The sequence below is a fragment of the Acanthochromis polyacanthus genome, chromosome 13 (assembly GCF_021347895.1).
Source record: "Acanthochromis polyacanthus isolate Apoly-LR-REF ecotype Palm Island chromosome 13, KAUST_Apoly_ChrSc, whole genome shotgun sequence".
NCBI lineage: Eukaryota > Metazoa > Chordata > Actinopteri > Pomacentridae > Acanthochromis > Acanthochromis polyacanthus.
In genome coordinates, this window is record NC_067125.1 from 39,139,699 (window position 1) to 39,155,007 (window position 15,309).

General features: G+C 39.3%; 1 protein-coding gene across 2 annotated transcripts in view; it reads left to right on the top strand.

The window, feature by feature from the left end:
- Nucleotides 1-15,309, top strand: part of LOC110959280 (cGMP-inhibited 3',5'-cyclic phosphodiesterase 3A-like) — a 59,610-nt gene that overhangs the window by 18,176 nt on the left and 26,125 nt on the right. Inside the window, exon 2 of one of the 2 annotated variants that reach the window (XM_022206093.2) lies at nt 10,937-10,987. The exons of the other annotated variant lie outside the window; for it this stretch is intronic. Coding sequence (XP_022061785.2) covers nt 10,937-10,987 — 51 coding nt within the window. The remainder of the gene's footprint in view (nt 1-10,936; nt 10,988-15,309) is intronic. 2 annotated transcript variants of the gene reach the window in all.

Consider the following 15,309-nt stretch of genomic DNA (forward strand, 5'->3'; position numbering starts at 1 on the left):
GGCCTGAAATGCTAACGCCAGGCAATGTCGGTGTCAATCAGCAAGAGCAGGAAGCTGACAGAGAGAAGTGGGTTGTGGGAGCTGTGACGCACTCACCTCTCACAGTAATAGGAGTAGAGAATGACAAGCTGGCGTCAGTAGCCTAACATGGGTACAACAGCACGAGGGAAAAGCACTTCACTTAGCCATGGAGCCTTGGAGGGAGGAAGGGAGGGAGGAGGGAAGCCTGGATGAAATGGTGTGTGTGTTTCAGATGAGTATTTCTGCATGCATGAGGGCTTATTTGCGTGTGATGCAGCTTGTTCAGTGAAGTAGAGATGACAAGTAGATGGTGCAAGAATATAAATGTATTATAAACTTGTGGGTTCTGTTGTTGTTATTACATTATTTGCATGAATATCCTTCGTTCATTCACTGCAGAACAGCTCAGTATCATTTGAACAGCTGAATTACAATGAGGGACGCATGAATAAAGGTTTGAACTTAGTTTATCAGTACTACTGCTTCTTTCATTAGGGGAAATTCTGACAACCAAAGTCAAATCAATGGATTGTATTTGTTTGTGCAAATATCTACAATTTTTTGTTTTTCTTTATTGTATAGTTGGTTGATACAATATGTATAAAATCTGTTATGCTTATGTGGGTTTTTTGGGTTAATCCAGAGTCAAAAACCTGAATTCAAAGCAGGTATTCAAGGACATTGATTAAAAAAAAATACTTTTTATCAAATTTTTCTATGAAAGAAACAGACAAATCCTACTTATTGCTTTGCAACATTTACCACAAATACAATGGAAACGGAGGTGCTAAATACATTGATTTGTTGACCAATCTCTATTAGTTTCCAATTATAATGAACAAGCATACGCTAAAAATTTCAAAAACAGTTGAAGGTCCTATTTTAGCCATATTTGTCACTTCAGATTGGATACAATTAATGTTTTCTTCGAACATAACAACACATTGTCTTGGTTCTTCTCTTTTTTGCCCTCCATCACATGACTGGGTGTACATGCTGTTCGTGCTTTGACCACATTTCTGCCTTTTATCTGGTATCAGTATAAACACATCATTAAACAAGTGAGCATTTGAAGTCTAGTTTATTCTGGTTTGTGGGAAATTGAGGGTTTTTTGTGTAAAGAAAAAGCAAAAGGGCATCCTTTTGTTTTCCTCTTGGCCTCCAGGGGATGCAAATCCTTTAATTACTGGCATGTTTGTCCTGATTTTGGTCTTTGCCAACTCTGGCAGAAGACTGTCTTTGGCTTTGTAATATTTACTTGTCTTTACCAGTTACTTTGGCTTTCTGTGGAATGCAATGTGATGAATGAAGTAAAGTACTTGATATATAGTTGAGTAGTGTTAAAGGCAGGTATGTGACAAATCTGCGTTGTTTTTGCAGAGTTATTTTTCTACAATTCTACAGTTTCATTTAGCAGATGCTTTGATCCAAAGTGACACACACTGAGAGTAGATACACACACAACAAAGGATCTAATCAGGAGAAAACAACATGGACAAGTGCCATTAAACAAGTTCAAGTGTGCTAATAGGACTGTGGTGTCTACAGGCAGTGCAGGCCTAATAGGATTTTTTTTTTTTTTGCAGTCTTTCAAGTGCAAAGGTGCAAGAATAAGGTCTTACCTTAAAATTATTATTACTGTTTACTGCCTTTTGAAGAACATAAAATACTTACATTAAAAAAGATAGTCAACACTTCAGGTCCTTTTGATGCCCGTGTGGTTTCATTAATTTGATTTTTAATGTTCAGGGTGCAGTTCTATCAAAGCCATCACTGGTTTTTCAAGCATCCTGCTGCGGGACACATGATCACACGCAAGTGCTAAACCACACGTAGTAATTAATGCATCACACATGAATAGGGAATGCAAATATAAGATGTATACATCTAAACTTGCTGACAGATGCGTGCATGCGTTTGACAGTACATGCAAAGGCTTAGTCATGCAACTCCACTGTGAAACACATAAACACACTCATATGCCTGAGGCTGCGTTAGTGGCAGCCATCAGAACAATCCACGCACAAGGGGGCAAAATGTGGTAGAGACATGAAGTGACATATATAACTGATCATTTTAGCTTTTTACAACGATGTAAATAATATATTGTATCTATATTATCTCTGCTAGCATTAACTCAGTGTATGTTTTAGCATGCATGGAGTAAACTGTGCACTACAAAGGAGGAGGAAGTCTTTTGAGAGCTCTTTTTCGAAGCCTCCTTTTACTTATTAAGAAATGTACACATGACATTTGTGACTTCTGTGAAAACAGGAGATTTCGGGGACTTTGTGATGATCATTAATGATGAACGACAAACGTAACTTATTGTGATGAAGATTCTCAGTTACATGTCAGTGTCATGCATACACATCATACATGTCATGTCAAATAGTCTGTCTTTACATCTCACATTCTGTCATTTAGTTTGTAGGTCTAAGGGTAGAGTCCTTTATATACACTTGTACCAACTAATTACTGTATGTAGATAAGTATAAAAAGTAGGTCTTATCGCTCTAAGCTGTGTGTTTCTACAGAAATTAAACCCAAAACACAAGTAGAGAAAAGCACACAAAGTCAGAGGGGTGGAAAAGTTTCTTGTGAGTCCGATTAATTATATGCTAAGACTGCCAGCATCAATACAGTAATTTATTGATATTTGACTGAAATAACTGTATAATTTGAGTTTACAAATTGTTGTCTAAATCTGGAAAACTATGCAATAATTATTCTTCAACCGTAATGGAACATGAACTGCCACTTCAGGGTCAACTGCTACCACAGACAACAGGAGTCTTCACTCATCTATTTCACGAGACAGGTGTGTAGGAGAGGGACAGGCGTTTCCAAACATTTCAAAAAGACACACAAAGTACATTTATTTGCAACTAGCAAATACATCTCGGAAGTTAGTAAGTGTGCAGGAGTCCAATAATAATAGATTAACTGATTTCAAAAAATGTGATTAAACACATAGTTTTAAGCTTTTTTTTTTTTTTTTGGAGCATAGTTGATGGGGATTGATTGCACTTTGACCCGGTGTAACTACATTTCAACAATTATTGGAAGGATCGTCATGGAATTTTTTGACTACAGTCTTGCATAGCGGCCAGCATGGCTGTATACTGTTAGTTCTGATTCGTTGAATAAAACTGATTTCACATGTTTTTGTCTGGTGCCAGATCATCATTTTTAGTTCTTTGTAATCAGCTTGAAATAGTTGCAGCGCTGGGCTCCACCATAAAGCTGGTGGGTGTTTCAGTGGGTCCATCAAACATCTGTATGCACACAAATGCTTGATGCAGTGACGTGAGCATGTAATGAGATCAATAAGCAATCGCTGGAGTGGTCTGGTTTCACAGTGCATTGACAGGACCCCTGATGTGCTGATTGGGGACAATTAGCATCAGTGAGCAGCGCTAACAGGATTTTGAGTGATGACGGTAATGAGTTCATGTCTGAATTCACGTGTGTGTGCGTGGGTGGGTGGGTGAGTCATCATCATCCTTCCCAGGAGTCCCATCGCTCTCCCTTGCTCACACACACTCACACACACTGTCATAAACGCACACATGCAAACCATAATGCACAAGCGGTGCTGCCAGATCCATCTGGCAGGCTAGCTATGTTGAGTGGGTAAATGGTGGTTCTTGGGGTCAATCAGTTTGCAAAGAAAACACAATCAGATTTAACCGAACGATGCGGAATACAACAAAATTAGGATACTGATCAACGTTGCATGCAGTGAAAAATAACGACTTTGAATATAAGCCTATTTGGGAAGCCTGAAATATCTGGTTTTAAACTTTGGCAGGAGATGAGATGAAGGAAGATGTTTGCACAGATTTAAAATTTTACCAGTAATTATGTACTTTATTGATGTTTTATACAATCATATCATCTGTTCAAGAACAATATTTGGCTCACTCAGTAGGAAAAAAATCTTTTTTTTTTTTTACAACTAAGCCCTAGTATTCATTCTTATGCAGATGACAGCTGCTTCTGTTAGACAAACAAAAACCCAAGTTTACTCCAGATTGCAGGCTATTTATCATTTCCTGGATTATTAAGGTATCTTACATACTCATTCTGCAACCACAATCCTTAACCAGAGGACAATATTTACTAGAGTGTCATTCGATTCATATATACTGCAGACGTAACACTGTCACCACTGAGTTATATGAAAAAGTTCAATGGTCATTGTTAGCATTTTAAATCAGCATACCTACATCCTTAATTATAAGTTCTTTATATATAAATGACTGAGATATGACATCTGTACCTCTGGTTAGTTGTAGTGGTATAACAAACTGTTGTTGATGTGTGATCTGTACAGATCCCAGCCCACACTTCAGCACACATGGGAACTCTGGACGAATTGCAAACTTTAACCATCATTGTATGAAACACAGATTTACTGTCACTGTTACTTCTTAAAAAAACTAGACGGGCACTTGGACAGTGCCAAAAAATAAAGAAAGAATAATGAAATAAAGAAAATGCCACTGAAATTGAATTGGCCATGCTCCACCTCTCAACCAAATTTCATGTAATTCAGCCTGGTAGTTTTTACATAATGCTGCTTACACACTGAGACAAACAAACAGCACAGGGCATGTTCAGCACAGTTGACAGTGACAGTAATTTTGTATGTTTTTATTTTGCTGATCGAAAAAAACGATTCAATTTGTGATTTAAAAGTCATATGATCTGAAACAATCTTGCCTGGAAAATCCAGACTGACTTTATTTATGTATTAATATAAATACAAATAAAGGCAGTCTGGCATTGTGATGACAGGAGACGATTTCAAAAAGGAGGGGCTAACGAATGCAGCTTGAACGAGAAAGAACCAATCAGCGTAACACGGATGTGATGCACAAACAAATCGACCTTGAAGTCCATGTAGTCCAAACAACAACGGCATGCAGCCGAGAAAGCGTCGCGGTGAATGATTACTGCCGTTTTTGTCACAAAAATCTGCAAATACATGGGGTACTCTCAAGTACAACACTTATTTTTGAAAAGGCTACGCAACAAAAGACTCCTTCCGAACGATTAGCGGTGTTAGGAATAACTTTAAATCGGAGCCAAACCAAGGCGGCGCGCTGAAGATGACGCAGCATTAACTCCCGCCTCCCATGCTATGATTGGTCGTACCAAACTTTCCCGGGAGGGAAACGCGATTCAATTCGCCCAATGCCAAACTGATTCTCCTGTATCTCCTAACATGGAGATAGGAGATTACATGGAGATTCAGTTTGGATTTTCCAAGCTAGAAACAATCAGTTTTGTGAAGTTTTCCACTCTTATTTAGTTGAGGTCAAGGCTAATAGTCTGATTACAGCTGAGATTGACTTTGATAGTTCCTCATTATAACTCTGAACTAGTTACAACTGGTTTCTAGGACTGTGCTTCGGACTACTGGAAACACAGCTTGAAGTGAGAGTCACTCTTCCCTCAACTTTAAGGCTTTACTGGCTGTATTTTGTTTGGTCCTGTGTGTGTTTCAAGTGGATGGTTTTCATTGTTGTGATCTTGTGGACATGTAATTTGGTCTGAGGTCTTTTCACTGAGGTTCACTGAATACATAAAGCAAAAATATATACGTTTTTTTTTAATCCTTCACTTCTACAAATACCACCACATCACTGGATGAGAAGAAGTGAGTTGAGATTAGAAAGTGTCAGCTGAGATAACAATCTACCTTCTTAGATACATTATATGCTCTTTGAAGTCTTTCATTGTTTTCACACCCATTATTCACATTATAGAGGAGTTAAATAGGATAAAACCATCACAGACAGACTTGTTTTAATCTGCTGTGCACTTCTGTTGTTTTTAAATTTCAGGCTCTCTCTGTCTCTCTTCATATATGTGTTATGTCTCTTGCAGCCTCAGCTGGGATCTAGTAAGAACAGTTGCTGGCCAGTAGGGGTTTTGGTCTGGCTTGCTGGGTTTTTCAGGACGAGAGTGTCTGAGTCGTGACAGAGAGCATGTGTGTTAATGTGAGAGTCGGTGCACGTGTTTGCACCCATATGTGCTTGTGCTTCTGTGGGTGTGCCAGTGTGTGGGTGTGCATGTGTCAAGATGGACTCGCAAACATTCATTTGTGCTGCTCCTTTGTTCATTTAGCAATGACATGGCATTTGTCATTCTAGGTCATAACTTGCACCGTCACTCCCACATGCTGCTGTTAGTTTGACCAGGAATCCAGGATGACAGGGATAGTTTGGCTTCCTTGAAGTGGGGTTACATGAGGTGCTTATCCATACTCAGTGTGTTATCTACACTAGATGGTGGTCTGCATGGCCTCAGTTTCAAGAGGAGCTAAATGGAAGCAATGATAGATGGGGTCAGCAGCAAAACCACCCACCTATAAACTCAATATCAATTAAAGTGAACACTATATTTACGATATTTTCTCTACTTCTCCCTTCCTGGGACAGCCCATCCAACATGGGACTGAACCCATGCTTCAAAGCCACCAGCCTCTCTTGACAAAAAACATTATTTTACCTTGCAGAATACAGGAATTGTCCATCTACCACTGTATGACTTTGGTGTTTTAACACATCAGATTTGAACTAGTTTGACTCATTGGATGTAGACTGGAGGTATAAGCTTAGCACTGGTCGCACATTACAAGCAACTTCCTCTCCTTCCTCTGTCGTTTGTTACTGTTTTCAAACTGCAATTATGACTGGAAACAACAACTAAACCAACAACTTTTATCAAAGGTCTTGATCATACTGTAAGGCAATCCTGCCAGTTTCCGGGTGAATTATCCATATTAATGACGGCTGTCACCTTCCTGCATTTCCTCTTCATTATTTTGAGGGGGCACTTTCGCTGCATCCTGGGCTTAACCATGCTTAATACAATTACAAGCTGGCGTGCTTTTTTCAGCTGTAATAGAATGAGAAAGAGTTGCATCCAGAACCTTCTGCACAGATGTGTTATTGCTACAAATGATAACAATAATATGTTAAACTACCAAAGTCACAAGTAACACAAATTAGCCAATAACGGCATTGATAGAGCAGTGTTCTGCCAGTAAAATCACTTTTTTTGCCAGCTTTGAAGACAGTGATATAAATGCTTAAGTTTCCCATCAGAAAAGCCTGTCTGATGACAAAGTAAAGTGGTGAAAATATTCTAAATACAGACTTTAAATGTTATAGATGTGTTTTCACTGGGCTTTTTTTCATTGCCGTCGTGCTCCTGTCTGCTTCTCCAAGCTGGTGGTGTAACTACTGTAAGTAATACTGTAAGCATTCTTAAGTACCTCATCCGTCCCTTTAAAGACAGTCACATAATGCATTTCAGAAGACGATCTAAAACTCCTGTAAACAATCCCTATTGGTTTCATGCTACTGGAGTGAATTCTGCCTACTAGGAAAGCAACGACGTCATAGTTTGTGTTTCCATGTTGCAGCTGTGGTAGACTAAAGTAGTAATTTTTGCAATGCAAAACAAAGACATTCTCTGTAGGCCTATAGAGTTGGTGAAGAAATTTCTCCTTTTATTTTTAGCTTTGAGGCACTTTTTTTCCCAAAGAATTGGGTCACAACATCTCAAAAGCTGCATGATTGTGATTTAGAATTATATTTGTCTTGTAGAAATAATGAGGTTGATGAAGGACATGCAGCACTAGATTTCATTTTGGAGCAGTTGGGATTAACACGACTCATTAATAATAGATCTGGTAAACTACTGTGTCTCTTGTAGTGTTTCCTAATTGGGAAATGTCCTTCTCAGATTTAGCTATGATTTGTAACTGACCAGCAATTAATCTTTGGTTTGTAATCTGACCACTAGGTATAGGTGTGTTTTCCACATTTTATGATTATATAAAAATACATTGAAGTCATATGAACCTAAAGGTACTAAGAGCAGACACACATGTAATTACTGTTGAGCATTTTATGAATATGATTTAAATCGAATCAAGTTGATGTGTCTATTCCAGACTGAGTCTTAAAAGGTGGCAGATAAAATCATACGTTGTGTGACGTGATAGCATCATAAATCCAGATCTAGACGCTGCTAGTTGTTTTCTCATATTATTTGTGTCTGCCAAAATCTGCATTTTGCTTTTCTTTTGTTCCTCTTTAGTGCAAATCACACTACATGTAATTTGTTTTGGTTCAATAACTTTCACATGCTAATAAGTGGTTGTTTCCTGTGCAGTGCCGCATATGTTTTCAGTCTTAAGGTGTATATTCCTTCCTGAGCAACAAAGACTAAAATTCTGTGCAAAGTGGAGAAAGTCTTCACATTCTGTTTGTCCAGTCTTTGTAGGTTCCAGATAGTCTTTAGTTGTGGCCAAAACTTTAGATACTAAAAGTTGTTTTGTCTCTTTTTGCATTGTGGTCAACTGCTGTCAAGGCGACAGTCCTGTTGTGTGTCCTGTCCACACTGGGATGTGATTGTCTGCTTGGAACCTGAAAGATTTATCTGTTAAGTGAACAGTGTTCGTACACTTTCCAGCTTTTGTGCATTAATTTATAAATTCTGAGAGAATTTAAGTCAATTAAGTTTATTGAATCACAACTCAAAGATATTCTGAACAATAGCGTGTTTAATTTCAGTTTCACATGTTCTTGGTAAATGTATTAACACATAAAGAGACTTGTCCCTGAGAACACATCTAAATCCTGAATATACCTGAAAAACACCCTTCATACTAGCAGGGTTCAAGTCAGCAAAAAGAGCGCCCTCTGCAGTGTGCAGTCTGTCATCACATGTGTTGGCCATCACAGTACTTTCACACTGTGGTATGTGTGCAGCTGAACCATCTCTACTTGCACAAGATGTTGACTTTTTTGTTGCACAATTTATATGAGTGAAATTAGTATCAGTCTAATTAAGACTGAATGATGGAGTTGTCAAAGATTATGTGGCTCATAAGCACATTAGTCCACCATGATTTCCCAGCCTCTTATAGACTTGACAACAGAAGTGTATTTGAGCGGTAATGGAGGCTGTCAGGGGACGGCAGAGCACAGAGGAGGATTTAATGGCTCGGGTAAATGATGGAAGCTGAAATGTTTGGGATCGAGAGAACAGGGATTCATTTGGTTTTCTCAGGTTTAATTTCTGCTATGGTGCTGCGCTGTAACTGCATCATTACTTTATATAGCGTCTCTTAAGTAAAGAGTATCAACAACAACAAAAAGACTCACAGGATTCAAGTATTTTCCATGATTAAGAAGTGAAGAGTGATTCAGTATTCTATTTTTTTTTTTTCGTTTTTCCAAGCCGCCTCCCTCCTATCCTTGAGGCTGTACTTAAAACACAAATCTACTGTATTAGGCAGAATATCTCATCTGCCATTCAAGATGCAAAGTCATCTCCAGTGGATGACAATTGCACTGTCAGGTCATCATGTTTTATGGTGTCAGACTACAAAGTAGAACAGAATGGGTGCCTCACAGACACACACTCGCAGACACATGTGCACAGACACACTGACCTGGGACCAGTTATAGTAATAATAATAATTATTGTTATCAAGGGTCATGTAGATTGTTAAAATTAACATTTTTTGCACAAGAAACATTCAGCAACCTGATTAGTTTAACAGAAGAGACAGCAAAGTAACATTTAAACACTGCACCTGCAACTAAAACAAGGTACAATTAAATGTTGTAGCTATTTTCCCTAGACTAATTATTGATATTATATATTTTATTAATGTAGGCTTGCTAAAATGATTTTGACAGGTTGCATAGTTCCAACATATAGATAAATAGCAGGAACTGTTTCAAGATTCGTTCTCTTTTAAATCATAATATATATGTAAAGTATACACCATTGTTCCTATCCAGATGCACTCACTATGTTGCAGAAATCCTCTGAGTTCAGTCCTCCTCACTTACACACCACATGAAATAAATGCCGACTTGGTTTGATATTTTCTTGCTGTTTTGAATCTAGTGACAGAACATTAACACAGTCACAGGCCCTTTAAGTCTAAATTATTTTAATTCCACGCAGTTTCAATTTGCGCTGGACAGAATTCTTAATGCAAAAATAAACTACCTTCATTTATCTTATGATGCAACAGAGAAGCTGAACTTAACTGAGCTTTCAGCCTGGTGTACAAATGCTGCTTAGTGCTGTTACAAGTGGAAATCTGCCTCTACAGGAGTTAAATTATAATAGTAAATGCTAAACTTCTAGTCTGAGCTTGGCTTTGAATTTTAATGTCTTCTTCTTCATCATCATCATCATCACTACACCAGCTGTTAACCACATGTAATGTAGGTCAGAGGAGTACAATTTACAGTACAGTAGTCACATTGCATGATTTCTGTGCTGTCTTGAAGGTTCAAACAGTTACCTCTCGCTGCCATTTGGGGCCACCAGTCATCTACTGCAGCTTTAATTGGCCTCTCTTGTAATGTATGCGTCTGCTGGTCATTCATCATTAATTTCAACTTTGTGTGGTATTGTTATGTTTGCTTTCCCCAGAGACTGGAATCATAATGAGGCACTCAGCCTGAGTCTCTTAAAGGAGCCCTTCCAGAAATCTGAAAGCTTTAATTTTGGGGGAAAACACTCACAAACTTAAATGTGAAATTGAATAGCACTATTCTCTTACAGAGTAAAGATGAAGACTCCTCACAGAGAGGGCAGAGACACAGAGTGGTGGTGGGTGAGGGGTGAGGAGTGGCGTATGTAGATCAGCCCTCCAGCAGTAAGGGGGATGTGTCCTTTTCTTTTTCCTCATCAGCAGTGCCTGCTCTTGTTTTATTTTTAGATGGCTTGATGGAGAGAGTGATGGAGGAGGGTGAAGTAAAGGAGGGTCAGGAGAAGATGCTCTGTGCTACAGATAGCTCTGTATATTGTCATGCGGTGGACAGGTCTCTGACAGTAGCATCTGTTTGTGTGCTTCTATCTGCAGATTATGGGCCAACCAGACTGGGACTACAAGAGAGCTCTGAGCAGATCCCAGGTCAGTGCCGCCCAGAGGGGAAGGCAAGGAGGGGTGTGTGTGTGTGTGTGTGTGTGTGTGTGTGTGTGTGTGTGTGTGTGAGATCATTTTTCTCTTTTAATTTGAAGATTGGCTGAACACTTAAATAGCCTAAAAGTAGATTTTTATGTGTATTTGCTCATCTTTAGACTCATTAGCTTTATATTTGGATGGTCTCTGCTACTCTGCTAACTGTCCAAGCTGAATCCCAAACTTTTACTTACATCATCTGTTTTTTTGTTTTTATTTTTAGTACAATAAACATATCTCAAGAAGTTTCCAATCAGAGTTTGACTCTCTTCACACGTTCTGTAGTTCCTGTGACATATTGTTGGTCAGACTAGCTTTTGTGTTGCTTTTGTGTTACCTGTGGCTACTTAAGGTTTTATTTAAAAAAAAAACCAACAACAGCATTTTGTTGTTCTTGGCTTTATCTGATTCAAATAAAAAACAATGAACTTAGAGCTACTGAAATTTGCACAGAGCAGCGAAGTTGAATGATGATTTTCAGTGATCAGCAGTACTAGTAACTCTTTTATATCACCAGGGAGCCAACTCATTTAATGTTACTATCAACATATTGCTTAAAATATCCCATTAGCCAACTTAAAAGCATTCAGGTGTTACTTCCTGAGGAATATGGAGTCATCGCCCATGAGAAACATAGAAGAATGCTTATATGCTGGAAAGTTTGGAAATTCAGGATAAGAAGGCTTAATACAGTAAAACAATGTCTTATAAACGTTTGATGGAGAAGGAACAGACATGACTTCTAAATATTATGTTTCTATACAGCTATTATGAGTTCTACATTTTGGGTCAGTTTTAATACAGAACATATTTTCTAAAACCTAACCAAGTAGTTTGAGTTCTTAAAACTAGTCAGGCTTTAACTTGTAGATAACATAGTAAAAATGTACATTTTAACACAAAGCGCAGTATTTTCCTAAGCTTTTTGGTGACTAAACCTCACCAAACACAATGCAAAATGCAGTTTAGCTGCATAAGAATGTAATTTCTCTGAGTTAGGGTTGCAGAAAAGAAAAATGGGTGATTCCCTTTTCCTACAGGGTGGATGAATAGCTTTTGACATGCTGAAACAAAGATGCTGTTTCCTCAACAGGTCAGGCAGTACCTCTACCACGAATTTGGGCAGAACAAAATTATTTAATTGACACAGTCAAGCAATGTGAAGTCAGTACATGTCTTTAGTCATCCATAAGAGGAAAACTAGCAAAAATCCAAGTTCATTCATGTATATTTTGGGATAAAAGGCTTCCAGTCAGCATGATCTTATCAAAAAACAAGACTGTTTTTATGTCATACTAATTAATAACGTTTTCTATTTAACTATTTAGTTGTCCCTATTTTTTCCACACTTAACATGCAACTCCAGCTGTAGTCAACAGCAAACCTAACATCTCAACGGACTTTTTATGAATCAATACATCCCCCAGTTTCCTGATGTAGAATTACATTTCTGATAATACACGTTACTCACTGCCTGGTTGTTATTCATCACCTGCTATCACAGGAAACACTTGACACAGTAGGCGTAGTATGACTGTGGCCAACTGAGCCTCAAACAACTAGTTTATGGTCCATAGACGAGTCACTTTGATCTTTGTCCCAATGTATCCTAGCAACCAGGTATTTTCAATACAACTGATTTCTATGTGCTGCAGGTCTTCCCATCCCTGAACCGCCACTGATTTCGCAATTGGCAGATGCAGAGGTAGGGGCGGGTGAGAGGACAGAGGGAGGTTCATGAAACAGTGGAGCAGAGTAGAGCAGAGGAGTTGAGAGGAGAGGCTCAGGAAGCGTTTGAGGGCTGCACTGTTGAAATGTCAGCTGCTCTGGATTGAGACTCTTACTTGTGACATTTGGGTTAAAGGAAGAAAAATCAGGCTTAAAGCTGTTCATATCTGCAGCAGTCTAGATAGTGATATCAAGATTGTGTTCAATCTGAACACAAATGATGCAGAGGAGGCACTCAGCCAGTACCATGGGACGGCATCAGGACCATGCACGTCTTCCTAAACAGGTACTGGTTTAATTCAGCCTGGGTGTGCGCTGTATGTGTGCGCTGCATGTACATGGACATGCGCTGTGTGTGTGTGCTGTGTGCACATGTGTGCATGCCATTTAATCAGTAATGATGAGATGGTTTAAATAGGACAACTTGAAGCAATGTCTAAATTAAGCTTCTTGATACAGCCTCGTTTTTAGGTCAATTACGTGTGTGAGAGACTGGTGTTCGTAAGCAGGAGAGCGAAGCCACTGCTGAGAGATTCAGTGACACTATTGTTCTTCTGTGGGCACCGTTTGTTGAGTTACATGTCTTATAAGCGTGGGTGTGTTATCTGTGCCTTCAATACATATATTTGTGATTGCATGCTTTCTTTATCTTTGACTCCAATAATCGATGTCTATTGATTTTGTGTCAGTTTTGCTTAGAGTGAATATGAGATAAAGGTACATATACTGCAAACTCAAACTATCAGTATCAGTAACACATGTAGGTGTTCAGTAATCCAGACCTCTCAGTTGGCCTGTGTCCATTCCAAAATACACACTTTGGTCGCCATTATTATCAAATCAATAGATACATTTGTAAAGGACTAAAAGCCTCGCAGCCATGCGGTGCTCCAGCTCTGCAATCCTGCAACTGTTCGCAATTCTGTAATTGTCCTCTCGTATCCAGAACGTGAACTTGGCCCCTGGCACACTTTCTTGGCTACTACTGCTTGAGAATTAATTCTTAAAGCTCAGAGAAGCGTAAAGGCTTTCTACATATTTAACAGTTTTCTGTACTATTGATTTAGTAGTACAAAAACAATGAGCATCTCTCCACTGCGGTGCTGTATTTACAGTTATTGTGGATGGCACTGTGGAGGAGCTCAGCTGGTCTGCTAGAGTGAGCTGTTCTCTTTTTCACTTGACTGGACACGGCCTGCCTGTGGACTCAGCTCCTTTCTTTCTATGCGTCTGTCAGTCTCTTTCCCTCCCTCTATCTCTCCATCACTCTTTTTCTCTTTATCTCCCTCTCTGCTCTCACCATCTGCCTTTATGCCTGATCTGCCTACATATTTCCTAACCGTCTCTCAGGAGAGGGCTGGAGGGATGGGGGGTGGAAAGGGGAAAACTGAGAAAGTGGGAAATGGCAGATATGGGAAACTGGAGGGAAAATAATTGCAAGTAGGTGCAGGAGAGAGAGAGAGAGAGTGAGGCGGGGATTGTCAGTGATATTATTTTTCAGTCCGAGTGTCAGCAGTGAAAATTTGGTTTGGTGCCTGCATAATCCCTATTTTTGTGGAATTAGCTTGGTGTTAATGTACATTTACATCATAATAGCATATGCAAATTCAGGATTATTGCATTTTGTGCATGTTTGGACTTATGTAGGTAGGTTCCATGCACTAGACTACTTCATATCTGCGTATAAAATGAAAATATCGTTAACTACAAGTGGATTTTCCAGTGGTGTAAGATCTGGTTCATTCAGCTCCTTAGCAGTGTAGTGCAATCCTGTACAGACTGACTCAACTGTATGGTAGCACTGACAAAAATATTGTGTTGGCTGTTATTATTTTACCACTCTCTGTGTGTTAGTTTGAATGCCAAACTCTGCTCCACCGTAAATGGACACCTCCTACCATCTACCTCAGCAAGTTATTTAAATCAGCGTTTCTATTCTTAGAACTTTAACATGCATAGATCTTATTTTATTTATCTGTGTGTATCATCAGTGGCCACTGTTTAAAACTGTTTTCCGTTACAGTGCGCTGCAATTGCTGAGGGATTACAACCCATCTTTCTGTGTGCAGCGTGTACTGTATTACCCTGAAAGCCTGACAGACTGATCCCAAGGGGCAGTTCTGGTGTGTGTGTGTGTGTGTGTGTGTGTGTGTGTGTGTGTGTGTGTGTGTGTGTGTGTGTGTGTGTGTGTGTGTGTGTGTGTGTGTGTGTGTGTGTGTGTGTGTGTGTGTGTGTGTGTGTGTGTCCACTGTTCATTTACTCATTGACCGTCGCTCCCCTGCTGTATCCTGTGGGTCTTTATGCTGGGAGGAATCAATAACCTTCTCCTTCGCCTTGCCTCTCCACTGTGTCTCCACCAGAATAGCGCTCCGTAGCACTCAATCAGCTCAAATCCTCGTGCGCTGAATGCATTTGCAAATGCGAGCTACTTTGTGTTTTAAAACTCTGAAGTAAAAATGTTATATGTCAGAGGATAACAGAGAAAAGTGCCATGAAACAGCTGCAACACCAGCATCCCCGTGTGTGTGTGTGTGTGCATGTGTATG